Genomic DNA, 27,021 nt, shown 5'->3' with positions numbered 1-27,021 from the left:
CAAGCAGAGAGAGAGAGAGAGAGAGAGAGCATCATCAATAATCAATCAAATTCAGCAATCACTCGATCACTGCGCTCATCTCAATTCTAAAACTATGGCCTCCTCCTCATACGAAAAATACGACGTCAGAAAAAGAAACCCAAATCCAAAAGTGGCAGCTCTTCTAGTCATCGACATGCAAAACTACTTCTCCTCCATCGCCCAGCCCATCCTCCAAAACCTCCTCACCACCATCCGCCTCTGCCGACGCGCCTCCATCCCCGTCATCTTCACCCGCCACTCTCACAAGTCCCCCTCCGACTACGGCATGCTCGACGAGTGGTGGCGCGGCCACCTCATCTTCGACGGCACCCCCGAATCCCACCTCATGCCCGAGCTCAACCCCGACGCCCAGGACCACGTCGTCCACAAGAACACGTACAGCGCCTTCAGGAACACGCGCCTCCAGGAATACTTGCAGGAGAGGGGCGTGGAGGAGCTCATCGTCACCGGCGTCATGACCAACTTGTGCTGCGAAACGACGGCGCGTGATGGCTTCGTTAGAGGGTTCCGAGTGTTTTTCTCAACTGACGCGACTGGGACGTCAGATCAAGAGCTGCACGAGGCCACCTTGAAGAACTTGGCTTATGGGTTTGCCTACTTGGTGGATTGCAACAGGCTTGAGGGGGGACTTTTTCCCAATCGACAACTTACTTAACCAACTTCTCCAAACTAAAATGAATGTTTATGTACTGTAATCGTCTCTCCCTCTCTAAAATTAGTGTGTAATAATATATGTTTTTTTTCTTTTTTGGTTAATTTTATTTTCGCAGGAACTTTGTTTGTCTTCTATTTTGATGTGGGCTTTTATTTAATAAAAGGTTGAAGGAAATTCCGTGATGGATTTGGTTGAAATTTTTTTTTGTAACGATTTTGTGGAAATTGTCGGTTTTTGTTATTTTTGAATGGAGTTAATCGTTTTAGTTATTGAACTTTAACCCGATTTATATTTAAATATCTTTTTAATTTTCAAAATAGTTTTCATGGTCATTTAACTTTAGTTTCGTTTGGACAAATAGTTCTGTCGTCAGTTTTGTTAACATTTTTTGTTAAATGTAGGAGTAAAATGATATTTTTATATTAAAACAAAAAAATAAATAAAAAATCATATCTTTAAAAAAAAAAAATTAAAAACCAGCAAAAAGAAAAAAAAATCAAATTTTGGGGGGTAGAAATCGGGATAGAGGGGGAGAGAGAGAGTTTAATTTTAATTTTTTTTAATTTTTATTTATATTTTAATTAATTTTGATATAAAAATATCATTTTAATCCTGCACTTAATAAAAAAGTTAATAAAATTGACGGCATGACTATTTGTTCTAATGAAATTAAAGTTAAAGGATCACGGAAATCATTTTGAAAATTAAAGTACTCAAATGCAAATCGAATCTAAATACATGAAGTAATAAAACAATTAATCCTTTTTAAATGGGCAGAGATATGGGCCATAGTGAAGCATCAGCATTCAAAAGTTGAAGCCCAGAGAGCGGGGGACGATCCAAAAATGAAAAATGAAAAAGAAACTTGGCAAGCATTATTTTATTAGCAATAGGCCAAAACCATGTGAAGTTGATAAGAAACCGGACTATTGGAGGAGCCAGCCATACCCTGCCTGCAGTGCAATCTCAAATTCCCTCTATTATCCTAATCCTATCCATCATCAACAACCAACCTCAGACAAAATCTCATCAAAGTTTCAAACTTGAAACCCGAACCAATCCCCATCTCCTTCGCCCCTCACTTTCTCTCCCTCTCTCTGAAAGATTTGGTGGCCATGGAGACCCTTTGTTCTTCTTCTCTTTTGACTAAACAGGCTCTTCCTTTATCTTCAATCAACTTCGCAGGAGCTGGCTCAGTCTCAGTCCCTGGCTTCTCTTTGCCTTCCCTCAAGACTCGAGCTTTTCCCCACTGTATCAGAAAACACAGTGCAGTTGGGATCCCAAGGGCCTCTGTCGCTGTTGAGCAGCAGACCCAGAAGGCCAAACTGGCGCTAATCAGAATTGGCACCCGAGGGAGGTACACTTTTCCTGTTATTGCCGATTTCTTACTTATGGGTTTGCTCCTATTTCAGAATGTAACTTGAATTTAGCTCAATGACACCACTCATCTCTGTTTTCTTTTTGTGAATTGCTACATTTAGTTGTGCTCAATTGCGTCAGTAATTGGTTAGATTTCTTAAAAGTTTTAATCTTTCTCAAGGTTTTTCTTAGAGCAAAAGATGCTATTTTAATTGTCTCTTGCGGTTGATTGATTGTATATGTCTCAATATCCTTCATTTTACAGTATATATTAGTTTCATATTGATGGGTTTATTTTCAAAATCTTGTGGTGCCATATGTTTCTCTATACAACTTATATTTATTTTTCGTGAGTTATTGATACTCTTTCTGGATATAGGATAGCCCACTAGCACTTGCTCAGGCTCATGAGACAAGAGATAAACTCATGGCATCGCATCCAGACCTAGCTGAAGAGGGGGCAATTCAGATTGTAATTATAAAAACTACAGGTGATAAAATACTGAGCCAACCCCTTGCGGACATTGGTGGGAAGGGCTTGTTCACCAAGGAAATAGACGAGGCACTAATCAATGGTGAAATTGACATTGCTGTCCACTCAATGAAAGATGTCCCTACCTACTTACCTGAGAAGACAATTCTTCCATGCAACCTTCCGCGAGAGGATGTCCGAGATGCATTTATATCCTTAACTGCATCTTCTTTGGCAGATCTGCCAGCTGGGAGCACTATTGGTACTGCCTCCCTTAGAAGAAAGTCACAGATACTCAATAGATATCCATCGCTCAATGTGAGCTGCCATCTTGTCTGGTGTCACCTTTACATACTTCATATTTAGGAGATTGTATGCTAGTTCATTTCATATTGCTTTATTCAAAGTTGAATTTGGCTTTCGGGTGCATTTAATGGAGCCTCCCAGGAGCAACCTTTCAAGCTATGTGCTAGTTTTTGAAAGTCATGGGCTTGTGTTTTTCCTGGGCCATTGGATGGATTCCTGACATGTTTCTGTTGCTTCTCATTCATGTTTTGGTTAATATCATCTTGTAGGTGCTGGAGAATTTTCGTGGTAATGTCCAGACACGGCTGAGAAAACTCAATGAAAAGGTAGTCCAAGCAACCTTATTGGCCTTAGCTGGACTCAAACGCTTAGATATGACGGAAAATGTGACTTCAATTCTTTCACTAGATGAAATGCTTCCAGCAGTTGCACAAGGGGCAATTGGAATTGCCTGCCGAAGCAATGATGATAAAATGGTGTGTTTCAATCTTCACATTTCTATTCTGGAGCTACCATATTGAATGATACTGTACTTTCGTACTAGTTGGTTAAAATACTTCATTAAATTGGCCCCACGAACACACTTGTGCATTTGTGTAGAAGTGTTATACAATTGCTAAAGCGAAGCAATTCTAAGCTGGTTTAGTTTGAATGAGTTGTAGCTGGAAAATCATGGATGAATAGAATTTAAGCAAAACTAGTGATATAACTTTTCTCTGGTGATTTAATATATATACATATTATTTATTTCTGTCCAAAACATTATTCAATTGGTCTTTTGCTTGCAGGCTAATTACATAGCCTCATTGAATCACGAGGAAACAAGGCTAGCAGTTGCATGTGAGAGGGCGTTTCTTCTGACCCTGGATGGGTCTTGCCGAACTCCTATTGCTGGATATGCTAGCAGAGATGAGGATGGTAATTGCATATTCAAAGGGTTGGTGGCTTCCCCAGATGGAACACGTGGTATGCTCATGCTCATAGTCTGAGGAAAATTCACTCAGTTGTCTTACCTTGTTCTCCACTGTAAACTTAAAAAAGAAGGAAAAAATATCTGGCACTAATTAGCTTCCCTGTGTCTATTTTTCAGTACTGGAAACTTCGAGAAAAGGCACATATGCTTTTCAAGATATGATCAACATGGGTAAGGAAGCAGGCCAGGAACTTCTTTCACAAGCAGGTCCTGGGTTTTTTGATAGTTAAAAGTGAGACGTAATAATAGAGAGAAAGCAGCGGAAGTCAATGCCTCACTCTCGTATGCAACTTTTTGTGATTGCAACCAACGAGTTCATTTATCATCTTTTGGGCCATCTGTTGTGCTATTAGTATTTTATCTTTTGTTGCTAGAGTGCGTGTTGGTACAATTTGAAGAAGGATGATTGTTTCATTGATTGTATATTAGAAATTAGAAGAGAAATCGGTGACACAATAGGCTTAGCTGATTTGTTGTTGTCTCAGATTATTTCGTAATAGCCAAAATTTTGTGACACTCTCTCTCTCTCTCTCTGTCTCTCTCTCTGTCTCTCTCTGTGCAAGTTCCCCAAGGCTTTCGATTTTTATTTGTTTTTCTTTCGTTCTTTCTTTCCTTCAACTGCTTGAAAGTTACAAAAATTACCACTTAAAGACTTGAAGTCTATCTCTGTCTGACTAATAAAATTGACTAGGACTTCACAAATTCCAAAGAATCGTAAAATGTTGTATTTTTATTGACATGAAGAAGAGGGAGGGAGGGAGGGAGAGTGGTTAAATTTAAAATGGTTTAGATGGGAGTGTTCTATTAGCCAGGAAGTGTTCAACCATGAGGAGCGACTGCTTTGGTGCAAACTCCGGAACTTGGTGACCTGCTCCTCTAATTGTCACAAACATAAGCCCTTCGTACGCAACTGTCCACCCGCCAACCTATCAAAATTTGAGACAATCAATTCAAAAACACGATCAGTAAACAATTTATTTTATTTTAGCATTCTAGACTGAGTTAGCAACAAGGCAGGAACCGATGAGAGTACCTGTTTGTTGTTGTACCAAGGAGTCCAATCTTCATTAATCTTCAATCCCAGCTTTTTCAAGGCGTATCTTGTTGATGTTACTGGAATTCTCCCGTCAGTATCCCCACTGCACAAATGGCAATGTCATGTCACCAAACCAAACGCAGCAATTCATTCATTCATCCTACAAATATCATTAGTACGACAGCAAAGCTACCTGTAAATCCAAACGCGGAGGCCGCTCGCTACAAGCTTTCCAATCACGGGAAGAATGGAGGGTGGTGCATCCTTCCAGAAGGTGATGTTATCACTGCAGTGAGTCCATGGATAGGGAATTTTGGTGACATTGGCATGCAGTGCCTTTTGAACATCCGGCCTATTTAAATACACATAACTGTATTGTGATGCACAAGGGTCATAACCTGCTGGTCTCTTGTGCCTTACATCCTGCAAATTTTCACTCTCAATCTCATTCATTCCTCCTCCGGCATTTTGTTTTGTTTTGTTTTGTTATGTAAGTATACATGTAATGGGAAGGAAGGGAACTTACAAGTCTCGAAAACAAAGTAGGGGCGCCTTGGATGGTGCGGGATTGCCTGGTAGCGGTGGTGGCGCTGCTGTTGTTACTGAGGCACGTGGGAGTGTACAAGCTGTACATGTCTATGATTTCGTAGACATCAAAGTACTTGTCTATCAGCTTATTACAGAGTCTTGATACCATTTTCTCACTGAAGTCGCATTCGTTCTTGATATCCTGGTACAAGCGATCAGAGATGACCGCATGATCCCACGCGTAATCAATCATTCCCTTCTGATCTGTCTCATCGTCTACTGCTGCATTCCCAATCTGCATATTCCATTGCATGCAGTCTTCATGTTCATTTGTGTAATATATATAAAATAGGTACGGTAATATAGCAAATTAGCCCAAGATCGTTCCAAAGCAGGGCCACATGCAAATTTTAGCTAAATTTAAATGAATGGAAAACAAAAGATTATAAAAGCTCACCATGAATCCCTTCAAGTTTATATAATTCTCCTTGGACAGGTTCTGGTTTCTGTCAAAGATGAGCTCAGAAAGCTGTGGAACATAATGCCCTGTAAAATGCATATGTAAAAAAAGGATAGATATATAGTTAATTAAAGTTTCATGATACTAAACACAAGCTAAAACATAAATAAATAAAATTAAGTAAAGCAAGCAAATAATAATAGAAGTAGCTACCTGCATAGCTTTCTCCAGATATATAGAAGTCATGAGACTTGTATTGTGGAAACCGTTGAAACCAGTTGATGAGAAAGTTGTAAGAATCCTCAGCTGTAATTTTATCGCCAAGTTGCCTGATATCTTCACTAGTATTCGTGTAAGAAAATCCCACTCCCACGGGAGACTCCAGAAACAATAAATTGGCAGCTGAAATTTACACACAACACAGAAAAAGACGAAGATCTTTATTAGGAAAGAAAAAATACATATGTTGTTGTCTTTAGAAAGTTAAAATTCAGCCAACCATTGTTCCACGTGTAAGGGTTGAACTTGAGCTTCGGTTCGCTGCCATTTTGAACGAAGAAAGGGCCTAACTCCTCTGTTGCTCCATACCCAATTGATGAACATCCAGGCCCTAACATTTTTTAGAGTAATTCGTGAACAAGACTCAGTGAGTCAGACATTTCATTTTTCCATAAATCGTTAATTTTATTATTTAGTATTATTTATTCAGTTGTTAATACAAATTACATATACAATTGCATTTATATAATATAATCATTTTAGGGTTTTCACTTAAAAATATGATAATAATAGAACACGCTCTAAGTACTTGTTTGACATTGCTTATTTGGAGTGATAAGTAATTTTAAAAAAAATTTAGAAAGCCCAACCCGTTTGATAAACTATGAGAAAATCACTTATTGTTAAAAATTGTTGTAAGAGAAAACTATAATGGAAAGCAGCTAATAAGGTGCTTTTATTTTTTGACTATGCAAGAATCAGTTTTAAAGAAGCGCTGGGTTTAATGATTATGTGGGAATCATTTTCTGATTATGCGGGAATCAGTACAAATAACACTTTTAACAAAAAGTTTACCAAACGCCAAACTGCTTTATCTCACAACAGATTTCTCTCACACCAAATTTGACAGCGATTATTTTCACAGCACATCAATGCCAAACTGGATATCTCCCTTCTTTTCAAATTTTATTATTCTTTAATGGAAAAATTATGGGTATTATTAGGTAGAAGGAGACGAAGAACAAGTCAAAACAATCATTATTATATATTATATTATATTGCTGTTGAAACTATTTATATATATATAGCTTCTATCGAAGGATCTTTCAAATAAATTTATTTGAAAGATACCGTTGTAGGGCTCATTCTGTATTGTATTTCACTAATCCAAATCATCTATTTTTTAGATAATCATTTAAAGATATTCTCTACAAAAAAATCACTTGAATCTGATATCATTTGACCACTCAATTGAGTTATTGAAATTTTAGTACTTTCTTGAAGCACCGTGTTAATTGATTTTATAGAACACAATTGGATGTTGAAATGGTTTTCAATTTATCTAATTTTTTGCAAAGATGATCTGTGAATATAGACTTAACAAATGGATGGTTTGGATAGTTGAAAAAAATAAAAAAATAATTCTCAGGAGACCCTAAAGGGTATCCCTCAAATAAAATTATTTGAGGAATCTCTCAATAAAATAAAACTATATATAGATACGAAAGTAGAGAGGGATAGTACAAAATATATGACCTTCGCACGATAATAACGTCTATATATATATACAGTCCTGATCTTTTGGACTATAGGGGTCCAAAAGATTTGTGGTCACTCACCGTTGGATGTAAATTCAACGGTTCACTAACTCTTGCACTTTTTTTAAAAAACTTTTTTTGAACCATTAGATTAATATCCAACGATGGGTGACCACAATCTCTTGGACTTCTGTAGTCTAAGAGATCGAAACTGTATATATATAAGTTTCATTGCATTGCATTGCATACGCAAGGTATGAGGTATCCCTCTATTTATTTAATATCGTTTATAGGAGGTATACAAATTTGTATTCGGTTAAAGGTCCCCTTCTAATTGGACCCATCCATATGAAAGACAAATAAAGCGCATAATTATTAATATGGAAAACAAACTTGATGACAAGGAGACGTTGACGAATGTACAATAAAATATGAAAAACTCAATTTCATTATAACAGTACAGATCATGTATACTCATCTACCATGAAGATAGTACTAATAATCATATTTGATTATGACAGGTTGTAATTGTATTGACAATTCCAAGTGAAACTATATTTGGGGTGTTTCTACTGATAAATAGCAAGATAATTAATAAGAAAATAAACTAAAAATCTTTGGATGCAGCAAAGCAAGATGATATGAAATTTTTTCCACGAAAAAACAAGTTAATTTATAGGGTAAGAATTTGAAGAATTTAATTGTGGTAGGGAAGTAAGAGAATTAGGCATGTACCTCCGTTGAGCCAAAGGAGGAGGGGTTTATCTTGAGGGTTGTTGATTGCTTCAAAGAACCAATAGAAGAGCGCTCTTCCATGAGTTTTGTTGACGGTAACATAGCCGGCAAAGTGCTTAAAGCTCACCGGAGGCTGACCAGGCAGTCCACTCACTTGGTCTGCTTTTTGTTGTTGTTGATGAGCTGAAGGTTCATGATAATGAAATCTGGCGGCTAAAGTTTGTGTAGAAATGCTAAAAGTAAGCGAAAGAAGAAGAATGTTCAAAGGAAATATTGATGAAGACAAAGCCATTAATTGGGGTGGGACGTTAGCTTTCTCTATCTATCTATATATATGGATAATGGATGGATGAGGCACTCAGTCACAGGCGCGTGAACAGTAGTATTTCCAAAGTGTAAGGGACCGATGAAAGACAGACGAACAGAAGAAGCCATATATATATATATATATATATATATATATATATATATGGAGCGTCTGGTTTAAATTTATACAGTACTGAATGATCCAAAAGACAGATAAGAATTGTCGACGTTGATGATATATGAGTGCCCTTGTTCACCAAACTACAAAAACATCGTTTTACATACGCATTCATTTCCATATAATATTTGTCTTACTTGTCTTTTATATTTTGAATTTCTTGCTTGCTTACATTTGAATGCATCTTGGACTTGTCATTCGCAGCCATGAACTAAAAGGCAAGCTTGGGATATTGGGTTTCAGAGGGATCTACTTTATTTACATGCACGCACGACATCTAGAAGCGATCGGAATACACTTAAATAAATATTTATGTGAAAGTTCCTCTATATTATTTATTATATAAAATTAATTAGAAGGATCAAAAAGGCAATTTGATTTGATCTATGTGAATTCATTCAACGTTATGACGGAGAGATTTGCGGTTGGCTCAGTCAATTGCTTTGAATTGTAACTTCATTTTCTGAACGTGACATAATACTATTATACACTATTTGATCTGACCATAGGTCGACAGCTAGTTACAACTTACATTACGTACATTACATGTATAAAAGCAAATATATATGTAAATCCCAAAGGAATGCTCAAAGGCTCAAAGTCAAAGCCAACAAGGGCCGACTCGAGTGCCTCGTTAGCAGTATTTCTGACTAATAACACAATGATATGTGAAAAAATTATCTAACGTCACACGTGCATTGCGTTATATTGACCAGGAAATAACAAAAAGTCATATCCTCATTGTATAAGAGTTTCTCCATTTTGTGACCTCTTGAAAGTGGGTTGTGGTCCCAGTCTATTTTCTCGTCTTGAGTTCCAAATTAATTAAAAAGGTTAAATATATGACTTTCTTAAAGCACTTCTAGCGGGGGTCTTTTACCAGGGCAAAAGGCAGCCCAGTCTTAGAATAATGCCCACATCAACAAAGGCTAGTCTGGGCAAGAATGCGCCTCAGTTACTTGGGTCAGTCCAAAGGCAAGAATTGTTTGGGCTGCTGCCAGGAGGCGCTGATGTCATCATGATGTCGGCAACCAATTGAAATACCCAAAATATTATTTAAAAAATTAAAGAAAAAAAAACCACAAATTTCAGATTTTTTTTCTTTCTATAAATACATAGCCATGTTCTTCACTTCATACACCAAAACTCCATACATTGCCTTTACTTGTCATGACAGTGGGTGAGAAAGCAAAATTAAAAAGAGTAGGGCAATCATTATTGACGTGAATAGTGTTTGCCCTTACCTTTTTTATTTTTATTTTTTTATATAAGTTTTAATGAGCAAAAGTTTAGGGGGAGGGAAAGCTATCCCATCTCAAGGTCAGGGCATACCAAAGCCTATTTGAGGACTTATAGAGGGGTCTTAACTCATTTTTTGGTTAAAAAAAGATTACCCACCAAGAAGGATTGTTAATAGCGAGATTCGAATCTAGGCATGGAAAGCGAAGAGAAAGATCATCACCAACTCAACGAACCCTCGTTGGCAGCGAGACTCGAACTTGCCATTACCGTTTGTCATGACACAATGGATGAAAGTGCTCTTACCAAGGGTTACTTCTCCTGCTTTTTAATTTTGGTTTTGTTATGGTTATGTATATAAATAAATAAATATAAAAAAATATAAAAAATAAAAATAAAAATATCTTTTATTTGCTAATGGCTATATATACTCAATGATGACCAAGTAATAAATTAGATGTAGCGCATGACATGTTGATTGGCCCACCAAGTTGCATAATTTGCCAAGATCGCGAGAAAGGTTCTCCCGTCCATACATGCCAATGCCGTCATTGCTGATGTATAATTCTCTTCCAAGAATAAGAGGACAAGAAATAGCGATCAATGCGATGGTCCATAATTTTTTTTGGGTTAGGGAAGGAAAGCGTAGAACATATCAAAATGCGACAGATTCGCCAAAAAGTGTCGGATGATCTGGAGAGATCGCTTGGGAGCAAATGTGGGCACTTGGTGGCCTGCGCCTCTCACGGTCAAGAAAGTCAACCCATCATACCCAATGCTCCACCCTCCAACCTATATATATATATATATAGACAGAGAGTTTTTATTGAGGGAATTTTCAAATAAGTTTATTTGAGGGATACTTTTTGTAGACCCCACTTCGGATTGTATTTCATTAATTCAAACTGTCTATTTTGTAGATACTCATTCAAAGATCATCTCTACAAAAAATCACTTGAATTAGATATCATTTGACCACTCAATTGAGTTTATTTGAAGGATCCCTCAATAGAAGGGGTATATTTCATTTAACATGTTAAGTATTGCTTCATTAATTATTAATTCCAAATTAAATTGTTTTAAGAATAAGGATTGCGTCATTAATTAATCTTATAGCCAGCTAGTAACTTATAGAGATTATTATAGCATGGATGTATAATCGATTTCGATATTATTATGATCCAATTAAGTGGTTTCATCATATCCCTTCCATTTATATAAAGGCCAGCAAAAGGCTATAGGTTGGTGACAGCCATACATAGTCATACTCATACATACAAATACGTAAAGGTGAAGCTTCTAATTCATACAAATGTTGTTAACAATGTATACATATCAGTCGTCTTCACCCTTTAGGCCTCCTGTTGGATTCAAACACACTAGTTCTAATTCTAAAAGCTCTAGAAGCTACTCACCTTGTTTCTTTTTCTTTCTTTTTTTGACTTCCTCCTCTCTAAGAAAACAAGTCTCAATTCAATGAAACAGAAACGAACGGGAAAGACCATAGTAAACCAACAAAATAGGAAAGACCTTGTGAATGCTTTGTACGGTTTGGACATTCCATTGTGTGAGCATGTGGTGAAATTGACAGAGCGAAAGCCTATATTTCTCACAGAGAAGTGTATGCATCATGATTTCAGTAAATTTAGATAACCATATTCATCAGGTAAAGCAAGTCTTGATAACTTTCAGCCTTTCGGGTCTTCAAAACTCAAAACAGAGAAACCAATCAAGAACCAAAAGTAGTACACTCATGTTTAGAATAGAAGAGGGAACCATCCTGCATGGACGTAACACATAAAACACAAGATGCTAACTTTAACAAAACTTAGCTCCACCTCCTTCGATCCTCCTCTTCGTCAACAGGAGTATACCACTCTGGCCGACGCTTAGAGTTGCTCAACCTATAGTTCAGAAGAACTTCTTCATCACAAAGTGCCCTTGTAGCCACCAGAGCAAGAGTCTTCAAGACAGGAATATCTGGTCCGCCATTTCTTGAACCCCCAAGTTTGAACCAAAAGCTGCCAAATCTCTTCATCTTCACTTCTTCTGCATCTCCAAATACCACGTTTGGAATATAGACTCTCATTTCATTTTCGGTCAATGGGAAGTCATAAGGGCAAATCATAACATTTGGGGCCATATCCTTTGCAGGGTGGTTGGCAAAATGAGCCAAAGCTAATGGGTTCCTCCCCTCTAGAATGTTGCCCCTATTTCCCAGTTGCCTTTGATCCAAAGGCTTACTAAGGAGTTTCCAGAACCGGTCTGGACCTTTCTCACCTCCCTGCATATTAGGCCTAATTTCTGGTACAGTTAAACCATCCCAAAAATCACGGGTTTCACCCCCAAAACCCCAAGGTTGTGCATTGATCACAGTCCCGTCATACCTTGTGATCAGATACGAGTTTTGTGCATTAACTCTTGGGTACCCAGGAATGTAGCGGTAATAAGCAGGGGAATATATTACACCAGGGTACACGGCCACCACAGCACCAACATCACATTCGCCATTTAGAAATAAACCTTGGCCTGCTTCCTTGTGAGGTATTTGAGAAGGTTTGATATCAAGCGTGTAGCCAATGAGATCTTTTAATCTTTGAGAGACATCAGCACGCTCTAATGGCCTTGTCTCGGGCACATCTGCGCTGAAAATCATAACTAATCAGTACTGAATTAAAAAGCCATAAAGTAAAAACAGAAATCTTCAGCAATCAGAAAATCAAAGAGTGGTAATTTCTTGTGCTTAAATAATTAAGGGGAAAGAAAACAGAATTGAGATGAATGATTTGGTTATCACATGGATTTATTTAAACAATCAATCTCCCAAGAAGGCCCAAATGTGGAAATTTATTTGCTGCTTCTTCAGCTATGACATGACTCGCACTTAACTATTTAGGCGAAACCCAGCGTTTCTCTAAAACCAACCAAAACGAACTGAACTCTACTCACTGGAATTAGTCTGATGAGACGAATTAATTTCATTTAATACAGCAAACAAGTAAAAGAACTAACATCACTTAAGTCCACAAAACATTAAACTTCAACTATTTTAACCACAGGTCGGGGAAGTCCGAAAGTGTACCAGATGCAAGTTAAGGTCGTATTCGAACTTTCAGAAAATTGCTGAAAAGAGATGAATAAGATTGGCAAAAAGAAAGAAAAAACCTCACCATGATGTTTAACTGATGGAGTATTCCTGCCAATAGCAAAACTGAGACCACTTCGTCGAGGAGCAGGATTTGATTGTTCAGATGATTCAATTCCCTCATTTATCTTCTTAACATCAGGGAGAAGAAGTTCATCCATAGACATGCAGAAGCTTTTAATTTGGAGATGAATGTTTTCTTGGACTTGCTTCTGTTGATCAGCAACAGGGGCTCTACTAGCCATGTCAATGATCTCATCCACATCTGCTTCATCAGCATTCCTTCCCAAGCGATTGTAGCTGGATATACAAGTTTTTCATAATCAACATCCAAGATAACTCAAAAGAAAAGGTGGTGCAGCATGCAAAAATATCAGAGTGGGAAAGGTAGCAGCACCTATATTGACAATGAAGCTGCATTGAAATTCAACATTGAAATTACTTGAAATTTAATATCGAATTGTCAGACTAGGTTTATAACAAGAAAGTAATGTAAGCTTTTTGCAACTGAAGGACTTCAATGGTGAAAACATTAATAGTGGGGCTTTCATATCGAAGATGCTGATGTGACACCAACCTGGTATATAGGAAGAGACGATTAATATCTGCCTCAAATTGTAGTTGCCTTGGATTCTTAGAAAGCATGGAATTTTTGGCAAGAGTCTTCACAAACTGAAAATTAAAAAGGTCTAAAAATTAAAGTGTGATGAGGCACTTTTGATGACAACATTATAAATTGAACAGACACACAATACAAGACAATATAGCATGGTGTAATGCGGTAGCCGTTACATGAAGAACAAATTCCAACAAGAATTGTAAAGTGTTTAAGCATGTCTGTCTCATTCAATTCAAGCACATTAGTTTCTTACTTCTCTTCTTCTCTCCCTTCCCGGCGCTTAATATCGGTCATTGTAATCCAATTCCAACTGGGCAACCAACGACTAGGAATCCGACTCTCAAAGAAAGAGTAGAGTTTTCTTCTTTAGTCCTAAGAGGTCTGTTATTGTTTCTTATGGGAATGGGATCTGCAACAAGATCCTTGATACTTTGATGGTTGCCACTGCCAGCAAGTATGCACCTTTTAAGAGGCTTGTTTGCGAAAGTGCCTAAATTCCTCAAACCGTGTGGATATTATCGTGGAAAACTCACCCCAACTCCCCGAATTCAGAAAAGAAGCATTCCAAATTTATTTGTTTAGAGACTAGAAATTGTAATGCGTAAACAGAGAAGGGGAAAAGGAATGTTAAGGAAATGGAGAAATGGGAGAGAGAGAGAGAGAGAGAGATGCATATTGATATTGTTGTTACCTCCTGAAACTTGTGGAAAAGAAAAGCCATTTCACTACTCCACAGCAGACTCAGTAGAGAAGACGATGGAGGATGGAGGAAGCTGCTCTCCTCTCCCAGCCCAACCACTGCGATGCGACTGCAATTCCTACCTCTTCTACAGAAACCAAACCTGCCAGTTACTAAATGAAAAATCAATTGGGTGGGGCATCGGATGAAAAACAAATTGGGCTGTAAAATCATAATTTTCGTGGGCTTTACCTGCGTAAAATTATCGGGCCTCTCTTCTCAATGGACAGGATAGACGGACTCACTGACTGAGGCTTTTAATCACCTTCGGTCCAAGTCCAAGTCCAAGTCCAAGACCAACCCATAAAACTCTCTTCTTTTTTTGATCTAGTTTTGTTTGTTAGGGGAAATAATAAATCGCATTTCTCAATTAATAAAATAGGATAATGCTGTACTCTTTCTATTTTCTGTTGTTAGATTACAAATGAACAAACATACATTTTTTCTCACCACTTTAACTCAAGGATACGCTCACTACTCTTCTTAACACTTGATACGTATCTATAAATATAATTCAAATTTTTGTGAGTATTTCAAAAATATAATTAATTTATTAATTTATTTGTTTAAAACTAAAATTATTTACATATTTATAATATAAAAATATATATATATTTTTTTTTATAGAATCAAATACTTGTTTTTTATTTTAATATCAAATTTAATGTGACGTAACTTATTTGTTTTAATGAGCCCACAATTGCTATTTTCATGGATACTTTTAATGATATAGTTAATGATAGAATAATATATATAGTTTAATTTGTTTCTTGATGAACATATACAGTGTACTAATTAGTAATTAAGGAATATTCATTGATATGATATATCTATATATATATATATATATAAAGCAAAAGGCAGAGAATGGTGAAACATTCATAATACCATAAAATGCCCTTGGTTCATCCAAATATTAAGAATTAAAATTATTAATTAAATGAGGATAATATGGTAAATTCACACCTTTTCATATTAAAAAAATTAAAATTAAAAGAAAAATCAGATAATGAATCATATTTTTATGGAACACAACTACCTATTATCTTTTTTAAATCTAAAATAAATTTTAATTTAAAAAGTCTCTCGCAGGCGCGGAAGCGCGTGCGGAGAGACTAGTATATATAAAGCAAAAGAGAGAGAATGGTAAAACATTCAAAATACCAGAAAATGCCATTGGTTAATGCAAACATTAAGAATTGAAATTATTAATAAATGAGAATAATATGGTAAATTCATACTTTTTCATATTTAAAAAAATTAAAATTAAAAGAAAATTCAGATAATGGATTCTATTTTTATGGAACACAACTACCCATTATCTTTTTTAATCCTAAAATAAATTAAAATTTTTTTTTTTAAAACATCTCATAAACGCAGAAACGCACGCAAAGAAGCTAATATAATTAAAGGGAACACATAAATAATATTAATATTATGTAATACATATCTTATTGCAATGGGATAGGATAGGATCATGGGAGGGTAGCTAGAGGATGAGGAGCCTAGAATTATTAAGGGTTTAGAGTTTAGGATTTAGAGTGAAAGCGAGAAGATGGGAGGGTAGCATTGGGAGAGAGGAAATGGGTGAAGAGTGAAAGAGACTGACGAGGTGCAAAGGCCGGGACCTGGTGGCCTGCTCCTCTCACTGTGGCAAATGTGAGGCCGCCGCCCTCCTCATACGTCTCCGCCCAGCCGGCCACTTGGCCCCTATCAAACCATGCCCTCCATTCTTGCTTTACTCTTAACCCCATCTTTTTTATGCTGTACCTTGTTGATGTTACCGGCACCCTCCCATCTGTGTCCCCACTGTAATTTCAACATTTAATAAATTAATCATCACCATCATCATTACTCAATTATACAAATCTATATATCTATGGAATTGATGGATTTACCTATAGATCCAAATACGCAAGCCAGCTTTTAAGAGCTTCTGAATGACTGGCAGTAGGGTGTCGGGGGAGTCATTCCATCCCTTTATAACGCCACTGCATATATATCATATATATGGCACAAGAAGCAAACTATATTAAATGCATTCTTCACAACTATATATTTCTCACTACTGGAAACCAACTTGCTTGTGTTATGTCCCCACCCACCCAGACGAGTCACGACACCAACTTTGCTTTCAATTGACAAATATATATATTATATTTACCTACCAACTTTGTTGTTTTGTTTTATTTGATCAATTTCTACTAACTCAGAGACAAATCCGGAGGCCAAGGCAACAGCAACAGCTGGCTAGGATGACTTTAGGTGAAAGGGTACAAGAAATGAAAACGAGGTGTCGAGATGAATTCACCCATCTCTGATAATAGTAATAATTTTTTAACAATTTTATCAAATAATAATGGTGTGTGTGAGTGTGTGGAGAGAGAGAGAGAGAGAGAGAGAGAGAGAGAGAAAATAAAAGAATCACTGCATGCACGGTTTCATTAAATAGAATCTGAAGAACCGGGGGCCGTGTGTGGCAGTGGAGGAAACAGAAAAGAAAGCTCCACTTCATTGATTCCACAGAGCATCATGCTTGCTATTGCTATACCACCTCCAGTCATTTCTTGAATCGATGATATTTCACACAGCTAATGAATTAAAATAAAATATAGTAGCGCTACTAGCTGGTGTTTATTATTACCTGCAAGGGGTGTAAGGATAGGACAGTTGGGTAACATTGGCATGCAAGGCCCTCTGAACATCCTCTCTGTTGAAATATTGCTCAACATAATTCTCTGTGCAGGGATCATAGCCTGATGGCAGCCTGTGCCAAAGCTCCTAATTAAACCAAAACAACAATACCCAATTATATTATATTATATTAGAGAGAGAGAGAGAGAGAGGTAAGCAGAGTGCTTACTGCATGCATATGAAGCTAGCATAGCATGCATGAATTAAGTGATGAGATAAAGTTGAGAGAGGGGTGGCTTAGTAATTACATGTTGAGTGAGGAGGCGAGGTGCAACAAGAAGTCTGATGGAATTATACGTTGAGGCTTTGGCTTTATTGGAATTAGAAGAAGAAGAAGAAGGAGAGAGGCAGACAGGTGCATAAATGCCGTAGATGTCGATATCAGAATAAGCTTGTAAGAAGGCTCGCATGTGGTCATTGCACTGCTCTGTTTGGTTATTTTCATGTGCAAAATCGCATTCCTTGACTAAATTGTAGTGGAGCTGGTCGGAGATGATGGCATGGCTCCATGCGTAGTCAAACATTCCACGGCTGTCGGTTGGACCGTTGATCACAGCATTCCCAATCTAACCCCACCATTTTTTTTAAAATTTTTAATTAATTAATAAGTTCATCAACAATAATAATAATTAAGTAAATGTAGGTATAGGTACATGGAAGAAAGCTGGCAGGCTCACCATGAAACCTTTGAGATTAATGTAGGAGGAGGAGTGTTTGTTTCGTTGGTAGATGAGGTCGGCCAGCTGGGGGACATAATGACCAGCATAGCTCTCCCCAGCAATATAAAAGTCACGAGATTTGAAGGCCGGGAATCTGTGAAACCATTCCACCAAGAAAGCATACGAGTCTGCGGCTGTAACTGCATCACCCAGCGTCTCCACATCTTTTGAGTTGTTTGTGTAGGAAAATCCCACTCCCACAGGTGCCTCCAAGAAGAGCACATTTGCAACTGATGACACAACATCAACAACAGTAGAATGAATAAATGAAACAATATTTATATATCTTTGTTTCTGGTCTGGTGGGGTCTGGTGGTTTGGTTTGAGTTTGAGGGCTAGCTAGAATGAAATGAATGAAAACCTTTATTCCAGGAGAAGTTGTTAAGGATGAGAGTTCCATTGCTCCGAACAAGAAATGGGCCAAGTTCTTGTGCAGCTCCATAAGCTACGGACGAGCAGCCAGGTCCTGCATTCATTTTATATACATTTAATTTAACCCCTTTAATCTAAACTAATTATCAGTCAAGTAATAAAAAAAGGAGGAGGAGGAATTAATGAATGAATGAAATTGGCTAGTAGTGGGTAGTGACTCGTGACTCGTGAATGAGTATTGGCTATTGGTCATGTCCATTGTCACCATTACCATTACCCTACCATTACCAAAAGAGAAAGGCAACAAAAATGGGCGGAGAAAAACTTGAAATTTGAAAACAAGGAAAACGAATGAGAAGCGTGACTCGTTTGAGAGCGAGAGAGAGGGAGAGAGAAAACTATATCGGGTCCTACCTAACCTAAGGCTACCACAAGTAGTTTTCTCAAGGCTACTACACAGTCACTCACTTGTCTGTCCGAATATGAAGTTTTATGTCCTTCCAAAATTAAAAAGATCAAGTCCAAACTGAAGAAGAGTTGCACACTGTTTTTAAAATTTTTGTTCATTGATGACAGGACAGGACAGGACCCTAAGATATTATATTAGGTTGGGCATTCGACCAAAAAAAAAAATTAGGTTGGGCATGGTTATGCTTATGGTTATGGGAATTAGCTCCTGGTTATGGACCTATGGTATGGTATGGGCAGGAGGAAGCAGGGCAGGAAGGCTGGTCAAAGATAACGGCGGGAGGGCGGGCGGCGAATATTCCTTACTGCAAAAATGGTATATTAATACAATGGGAAGTTGGATCCCTGCCTGCGCTAGCCTATGTGGTATCTGTTCTCTTCTGCTCTGCTTCAGAAGACAGAGGACCAGAAGCAGCAGCTCACTAGACTCTCTCTCTCTCTCTCTCTCTCTCTCTCTCTCTCTCTCTCTCGTTCTGCTTAATTACTTTGTCTTGTTGTTGTTGACCATAAGAACTTATAATCTCAAAATTCTAAACAATAATAATATAAAATATAAATAGCATTCAAATTTCAATTCAACATACAAACAATTCCTAGTGGGATGGCAAGCAATGAGTCTCTGCTCTCTCTCTCTCTCTCTCTCTCTCTCTCTCTCTCTCTCTCTCTCTCTCTCTTGTTTGTTATAACTTGTAATTAGGCAGAGACAAACAAACTGTGTCTCACACACGCAATTCAAAAAAATTTAAAATAAGAACACTTGTTTCTTTCTTTGCACGGGAGATGGAAAGGGCATAGTTTTAACTTTAAACTTATCCCAATTCTGTCATATATATATATGTATCTTACTTAGCATAATTAATAATTAATTAATAAAATTCAAAAGATAATTAATTTAATTGGAGAGACAGAGAGAGAGATAGAGGTGACCTCCATTGAGCCAAAGGACGAGGGGTTTAGAAGAGGCATTTTGTTCGGCATGAAAAAACCAGTAGAACAAAGCCTTGCTGCTGCTGCTGGTGTTGTGAGAATTATGATAATTAGGTAGTTGGACGTAGCCAGCGTAGTGGGGGAATGAGACCTGCGGCTGTCCGGGCAAGTTGATGACTCTGTCTGCTTCTCTAATTACTTCTAATTCTGCTTCTCTACTCATGCCATTGCCATTGCCACCACCAGCTATGTCCTCCACAGCAACCACTACTAGAGTCTGAGTACACCAAATAAGAATAAGCAAAACATTGAACAAAGGAACAAGGAGGAGACCCATTGCCATTCCGCAGAATAATCACACACAAACAACACCTGCTCTCTCTCTATCTCTCTATCTCTCTATCTCCATTCTCTTCTTATCTAATTTGTTATGTGTGTGTGTGTGTGTTTTATTTGGGTGCAATTTGCGTGAATGAGACTGTGAGAGTCAGAGAGAACATGGAGAGAGAGAAAGAGAGTTGAATGAAAATGACAAGACTACAAAATGCAAGGGTCCGTTATATTAGACTGACAGACACACACAGAGCTTTTATATATTCTAAATCTGGAGAGAAACTCTCATAGATATCACTTTTTGCTGTGCATAGAATAACGTTTTTGCGTTTCATTGTATTATTGATTGGGATAGTAAAACAGTATTATCCCTGTTATAGGCAAATTTTTTTCGTAAATCTGAGTTCTGAGGTTCTAGTGGGCAACCGCGTGGGACATGTTCCTGACAGACATGGTAAAAATGATTTCTCCACTCTCTCACTTCATCTTGTCCCTTCCCTTTACTTAATTTTTCCTTTTCTTTTTTTGGATATCCATTCAAACTCAAATCAAGAATATCCATTCACACAGTGTGCCTGCCAGATTTCTCAAACTGGATTTCCTTTTCCGCTAAACAAACACAAGAATATTCGAAATATTTATTTATTTCTTTAAATTCTTCTTCTTCTTCTTTTTCAAAATATTTCTTTAAATTTATCACTATATTAGATTGATACTTTTTTTTTTTTTTTTCTGTCGTCCACTCCACGTAGACATCTTCTTTCCACCCCAAAATAAATAAAGGAACAAAATCATTCTCTAAAAGATTCCAAGGTAAATGGTTAGAGACAGACTTGCCAAAATTTACCATGCGTGCTATCATCAGAAAGCTTTCCTTTTAGAAAAAATAAACAAAAAATTAAAAGCTTTCCTTAAAGATAATAATATCCCCACCCCAGCCCAAGTGTAAATGTCTTATTTTCTTTATTTATTTCCGCAATCAGATTTGGGTCAGCATCAAAGGACAGCAGCACGCAGTTGAGCTTGAAAATAGATTGGGCTTTGGGCCTCAAAAGATTATGGGTCATCCTATTTCCATCCTATTTGGTTTGGTTGGTTTCGTGGAAACACGATTATATTTGACAATTGGTGATTTTATTGGCACCTCATTATTTGTTCTTTGCGCCCATACTAATTTTAAATATGAATAATTTATTTTACTCTTGTACATAATTACCGTTAAGGACAAAAAAATATGTAAAATAAAAATTAAATTTACTCACTACACCCCATATATGTTCTTGCAACCCTAGTTAGACTTTTTTCTCAAACCATCTTGTTCCTACAACCTTAACGAGGTTTATACACTTGTATTGGTGAAAAAATATCTTGTATTTATTCATAAAGCGTGAGACTGAAGTTAGAGAGGCTTCGAATGAGGTATGAGTTTATTTTTGGGCATTTTTCAAGTTTAGGATTTCATGATGGTTGCTGGTTGCGTTCAGCACACCGGTACCGAACGCGATAGGTAAATTCGGTGGGATGCCACTGAAAAATTGCACCTATTTTTTCGATTGTGTTTGACCAGCTGTTAACTTAAGATGCAGTGAGGATCCACCGCAACATGGAACGATGTTCGGTGGTGTATTACCAAAGTTTTACTTACAATTCAGTGGCAACGAACCAAAATATATTTATTTATTTAGTAACTTATTGTCGACCACAAATTTAATGTAAGCTATTTTGACCTTACTCCCATTGAATGAACAAAAACATGGTGACGCCTTTAAAATAAATGACATATCATCCAATGTGATGGTCATCTCACCAAAAGACATGTGAAAGATGTTCGTTTCGGGATGCCACCTCTCAATGAAGGTAGATACAACAATCTTATCTGCATTCCGATAAGAACACCTTGCTCTAATTCAGACATCTGAATGTACCATTTGAATATACTATTATTTGGATTAGCCCACTAATTCCACTCATGAAGGGTAGATGCCTTTGACATGCACCTAAGGAGCTCACGTTCCTAGTCAAATACAAAAATAATATTTAGGTTAATTACCATGAACAAGACTTATATTCTACTTTCTATTGTTACAGTAAAACGACTTACCTGGTTATTCCAAATTGCAGCTGCTATGTGAATTTTAAAACTCGTAAGTAAAGATTGATCAATGGAACCTACTCGAGATGGCTCAGTAGGCTAGACATCTACCTCAACATTACTATAATGAGTAGCACCTACATCTTCAACCTTTGCGTCAACATTACTATCATGCGTAGCAACTACATCTTCAATCTCTGTGTCAAAAGTACTATCATGAGTAGCAGCTACATCTTCAAGCTCTGTAGTATCCTTAAAGTGGTCTAGGGGACCATGCTGGGGCTGGTCCTCTTAAGGAGCTAACCTCACCGCTTTATGTCTCATCGTTAAGGCTGTGGGACGCTGTCTATTAGGTCGAGATGATGAAGCCTCAGTCGTACCTTTGTGAGCCCTCTTCATATCTAAAAAACAATATTAAATACAAACTCAGTAACGAATTCAGTACATGATCACTAAAACAAGAAACGAATTCACTGAAACAAGAAACGAATTTAGTGGACTACCACTTAAAAATGGAAACAAATTCGGTAGACTAACACTAAAAAACTGAAACGGATTCGGTGGACTACCACTGAAAAACAGAAACACATTCAGTGGACAACCATTGAAAAACGGAAACAAATTCAGTAGACTACCACTTAAATAAGGTAACGATTTCAGTGGGATTTATATAGATAAGTTAAGAAATGAGGTTCATGAGAACAATTTATAAAGAAAAATGAGGTGTAATGAGTAATTTTAAAGTTTACTAAAATTTAACGGGGTGTAAAAAAAATGTGAGATAAAAAAAGCAAATTTTAGATTACCAATAAAATCACCCTTTGACAAATCCTGTCACCCAACCCACTTACATAATTAAAATATTTTATTTGAGTTTAATGTATTGTACTAGGTTATTAGCTAGCCAACTAACTAATTTTAATTCATTCATTTATCAACAGTCAACACAAAACTTTCAAATATAACTGCCCGGGCTTTTTCCTCGTATTACATATGCATGACGCATGCATGTTTTATGTTATGTTGGTCACCCTTCTATTTCTTCTATTCTTTTTCTATTTCTATGGATGCGAGAATGCGAAGATATAATCATTCAAGAAAAGTAAAGCTCAACATGGTCTATTTCATTGGAAAATTGCCTTAACTTATGGATTAGAAGTTTTATGTTCAAACACCCACGGTATCCATCAATTCTTGTGTGAGAAACTCCCTATCTCATAATTTAAACTATCGTTTGTATCAAAAAAAAATAAAATAATAATAATGATACTAATTAATAATAAATAATATTATAGTAGTACGCTAATAGCAAAAGGAAACTTGATAAATTAAAAGTGTAGAAATAGTTGCATCGTAGGTAATCCGTCGCATCCACTTCTCAACCTCCGTTCCACAGTCTCCTCTCTCTCTCTCCTTTCCACTCCAAAAGTTTTAACGACTCTATATTTTATTGTACCTCTTTCTTACAAAACCCTCCAAATTTTAATTCCTAATCACCCAACACCTACCTTAATTCCTATCTGTATATAACAATATAATATTCCCCAAACTCAAATTCACTAGTTTTCTGCTGACTCACACTAAAAGAGAGACATTTATTCATTCATACACGTAAGCATGCATGCATTCAGTTACCTCCTTACTTGCATTAGAAAACAAAGAAAAGCAGGCAAACATAAAGAAATATGCATATATATATGGCAGCAAAGTAAAGCAGCCTGCCACACGGCACATTTCAGCTCACCAAAATCAAAACCCGTTGGGTAAAATACACAAAACATGCACGCCAAGAAACACACTCACAATTACAAGTCATGAGTGATGAGATGACCACCTTCTCCTCCAGTCTCCAGACTCCACCCCCTCATATAACACATGACCACCCCCACCGTACCACTTCGCAACCTAATTAACCAACCAACCATTATATATTACATACATATATACTCTCTCCTTCTCAATATTAATACCTGCATAACCCACTCTCTCATCACATATCTCACATGCCCTTCCCCTCCTCTCATTCAAACAAAATGATCACCCCTCATCCTCCTCCTCCTCCTTCTCCTACCACTAATCTCACCTCCCTCGCCTCCTCTGAAAACTTTGTAGTCGGAAACTTAGTTGCTCGGCAACTCTTTTTCCTCCACCATATCCAAATCTTGGAGCTCTTTCTGGCTCTCTTTGTTTTTGTAACCATACACTCCTTGAGGCAGAAGAGGCAGCATGGCCTACCCGTTTGGCCCCTGCTTGGCATGTTACCCTCTCTCTCTCTTGCCGTACTTGGACCCCAAACCAACCTGTATGAGTGGGTTTCCGAAATTCTTTACCGTCAAAACGGGACGTTTCGGTTCAAAGGCCCTTCCTTGAGCAGCTTCAACTGCGTCGTCACTTCCGACCCTCGTAACTTGGAGCACCTACTCAAGACCAAGTTCTCCATTTTCCCCAAAGGCCCTTACTTCAGAGACACCGTTCGGGACCTTCTTGGGGATGGCATATTCAGCGCAGACGACGAGACCTGGCAGCGACAAAGGAAGACGGCCAGCATTGAATTCCACTCAGCTAAGTTCCGCCAACTGACGGCGGATTCCTTGTTCGAGCTGGTCCACACCCGCCTCCTACCTGTCTTAGAGGACTCCATCAAACACTCGGCTGCTGCAATTGACCTCCAAGACATTCTTTTGAGGTTAACTTTTGACAACGTTTGCATGATCGCATTTGGCGTCGATCCCGGCTGCTTGCAGCTGGGGTTACCCCAAATACCATTTGCTCAGGCATTTGAGGACGCAACAGAAGCAACGATGATGCGCTTTGTGACCCCCATGGGCTTGTGGAAGGCCATGAGGTACCTTAACTTGGGGCCGGAGAGGAAGCTTAAGATGTCCATCAAAGGAGTGGATGAGTTCGCCGAGGATGTCATTCGGACGAGGAAGAAAGAACTTGCATCATTACTGCTCAATAATAATTCTGGTGGTGGTGTTACTGAAACTGATCATACGAAGAAGCAAAGATCAGACCTGTTAACGGTGTTTATGGGGTTGAAGGACGAGAACGGAGAGACGTTTTCAGACAAGTTCTTGAAGGACATATGCGTCAACTTCATACTGGCTGGGAGGGACACGTCATCAGTGGCGCTGAGCTGGTTCTTCTGGCTGCTTCATCAAAATCCGGAGGTGGAGCACAAGATTCTTCAAGAAGTGTGCAGGATAGTGGGTGCAAGGTCATCATCAGATCACGACCGTCGATCTCATACCAACAATGATATTATCAACGATGATGATGATGAAACTGTAGTCTTCAAGCCAGAAGAGATAAAGAAGATGGAGTATCTTCAGGCAGCTCTCTCAGAGGCTCTAAGGTTGTATCCTTCGGTTCCACTGGATCACAAGGAGGTAAATTCAATTGCGCATCGATCATTTATTTATTTATTCTTTTATTAGTTTGAACACAATTCATATATAGATTGGTAATTATTCTTTTATATAATATTCCAGAAAATAAAAACAAAAATAAAAAAGCATTTTGATTGGCAATTAGTTGTTGAATTGAATTGAGTAATGGGTATATATGTATATTTATAGGTAATTGAAGATGACATATTTCCGGATGGAACAATACTGAAGAAGGGAACAAAAGTGATATACGCAATTTACAGCATGGGGCGAACGGAGGCAATTTGGGGAAAGGACTGCAGGGACTACAAGCCTGAGAGGTGGCTACGACCTTCGGACGGCCGCTTCATGAGTGAGCCGGCCTACAAATTTACGGCTTTCAATGGCGGTCCTCGGCTGTGCTTGGGGAAAGATTTCGCTTATTATCAAATGAAGTTCGTTGCTGCCTCCATCATTTATCGATACCATGTGAAGGTGGTGGAGCATCACCCCGTGCAGCCAAAGCTCGCATTGACAATGTACATGAAGCATGGCTTGAAGGTCACTCTCCAAAGGCGTGACCATGCTCAGCGCCAAAAGTTAATCAATAGTATTGGAGATTAATCCTAATATATAATTAGTTAAGTGTCATATCTATATATTATATGCTACTGTTCATAGTATGTACGGGCTTTATTATTATTTTTTTTTGGGTTTTGTTTTGGGGTGGGAGTATTTGGTGATCTTGTTGTCTTTTACAGATAAATGGTGGTATTTCCATACCCATAAAGATGATTGAAAATCTGTAGAGAATATATAGATATAGGGCAGGGATGCATTTGGGAATATAGTTATATTTGAATAAATAATGATGGAGTTGTGTGTACGCTTGGATTGTTTAAAATTTGGATTCTTCCTCATATACATCTGAATAATCCACATATAATTTGTTCACCTGTCTCTGTCTCTGTCTCTCTCTCTCTCTCTTATATATTCATCACACAACGTTAACGTTGGTGGAGAGATGAGAGACTGAGTATGCAAGCAAGTGCGGCTGTATCTATCACTGAAGCTAGCTATATGCATCTACTGAACTTACCTTTCCAAATTCCTATTAGTTCCTGTTCCTCCCCAAAAGAAAGGATAGATAGATAATGAGTAATTCCTTCCCTTCCTTCCCAAGTTGTGTTGGGTTGGGTGGGCCCACGCACAAGCTCCTATACCCTTTGGGAAAGCTAGTATAGTTTTTTGAAAAAACAGTTTTGCTTCTATAGTTCTGATTTGACAGACGATTTTCATACATTTCATTTCACACTTCATTGCTTCTGTTCTGTTCTGTTCTGTAGGCATTTCATCAAATACGCAAACCTCCCTCAAGCGTCAAGCCTCGCTGGTGGGAATACAAATTACATAGGGCTAGAATAGGGAAGTTTGGGGACCAACTCATGACCTCAGTCAACACTCTTTTCACTGCAGTCTGCAGTTGGGTTTGAAAC

The 27,021-nt window shown here is 37.8% G+C and overlaps 6 protein-coding genes across 7 annotated transcripts; 3 read left to right on the top strand and 3 right to left on the bottom strand.

Annotated features, from left to right (window-relative positions):
- Positions 1-839, top strand: LOC117629851 (nicotinamidase 2). The gene has a single exon (XM_034362494.1). It carries the CDS (start codon positions 95-97, stop codon positions 695-697), a length of 603 nt encoding a protein of 200 aa, XP_034218385.1. The 5' UTR covers positions 1-94; the 3' UTR covers positions 698-839.
- Positions 840-1,523: 684 nt separating this feature from the next.
- Positions 1,524-4,328, top strand: LOC117629840 (porphobilinogen deaminase, chloroplastic). 2 transcript variants are annotated; one of them, XM_034362473.1, is made up of 5 exons: positions 1,524-2,054; positions 2,441-2,846; positions 3,104-3,310; positions 3,623-3,800; positions 3,925-4,328. In XM_034362473.1, the coding sequence occupies exons 1-5, from the start codon at positions 1,813-1,815 to the stop codon at positions 4,035-4,037; spliced, it is 1,146 nt and encodes a 381-aa protein (XP_034218364.1). In that variant the 5' UTR covers positions 1,524-1,812; the 3' UTR covers positions 4,038-4,328. The 2 variants fall into 2 exon arrangements, with proteins under 2 accessions (XP_034218364.1, XP_034218371.1); XM_034362480.1 differs by having other exon boundaries at positions 1,831-2,054; positions 2,436-2,846.
- A 174-nt stretch (positions 4,329-4,502) lies between these two features.
- LOC117614058 (serine carboxypeptidase-like 34) lies at positions 4,503-8,700 on the bottom strand. Its single transcript, XM_034342737.1, has 8 exons — positions 8,324-8,700; positions 6,331-6,441; positions 6,045-6,233; positions 5,829-5,917; positions 5,370-5,666; positions 5,037-5,266; positions 4,841-4,946; positions 4,503-4,733 (listed from the first exon to the last, which is right to left on the bottom strand). The coding sequence occupies exons 1-8, from the start codon at positions 8,613-8,615 to the stop codon at positions 4,584-4,586; spliced, it is 1,464 nt and encodes a 487-aa protein (XP_034198628.1). The 5' UTR covers positions 8,616-8,700; the 3' UTR covers positions 4,503-4,583.
- Positions 8,701-11,327: 2,627 nt separating this feature from the next.
- On the bottom strand, positions 11,328-14,646 carry LOC117638457. Its single transcript, XM_034373584.1, has 4 exons — positions 14,502-14,646; positions 13,769-13,863; positions 13,217-13,491; positions 11,328-12,686 (listed from the first exon to the last, which is right to left on the bottom strand). Exons 1-4 carry the CDS (start codon positions 14,529-14,531, stop codon positions 11,875-11,877), a joined length of 1,212 nt encoding a protein of 403 aa, XP_034229475.1. The 5' UTR covers positions 14,532-14,646; the 3' UTR covers positions 11,328-11,874.
- Positions 14,647-15,947: 1,301 nt separating this feature from the next.
- On the bottom strand, positions 15,948-20,274 carry LOC117631463 (serine carboxypeptidase-like 35). Its single transcript, XM_034364625.1, has 7 exons — positions 19,730-20,274; positions 18,324-18,428; positions 17,921-18,192; positions 17,492-17,809; positions 17,194-17,330; positions 16,448-16,540; positions 15,948-16,358 (listed from the first exon to the last, which is right to left on the bottom strand). Exons 1-7 carry the CDS (start codon positions 20,070-20,072, stop codon positions 16,079-16,081), a joined length of 1,548 nt encoding a protein of 515 aa, XP_034220516.1. The 5' UTR covers positions 20,073-20,274; the 3' UTR covers positions 15,948-16,078.
- A 3,619-nt stretch (positions 20,275-23,893) lies between these two features.
- Positions 23,894-26,411, top strand: LOC117631453 (cytochrome P450 86B1-like). Its single transcript, XM_034364615.1, has 2 exons — positions 23,894-25,546; positions 25,736-26,411. The coding sequence occupies exons 1-2, from the start codon at positions 24,158-24,160 to the stop codon at positions 26,147-26,149; spliced, it is 1,803 nt and encodes a 600-aa protein (XP_034220506.1). The 5' UTR covers positions 23,894-24,157; the 3' UTR covers positions 26,150-26,411.
- The last annotated feature ends 610 nt before the right edge of the window (positions 26,412-27,021 follow it).

Source organism: Prunus dulcis, chromosome 1 (genome assembly GCF_902201215.1).
Source record: "Prunus dulcis chromosome 1, ALMONDv2, whole genome shotgun sequence".
NCBI lineage: Eukaryota > Viridiplantae > Streptophyta > Magnoliopsida > Rosales > Rosaceae > Prunus > Prunus dulcis.
Note: the sequence above shows the minus strand (reverse complement) of the source record. Positions and strands in the feature narration are given on the sequence as shown.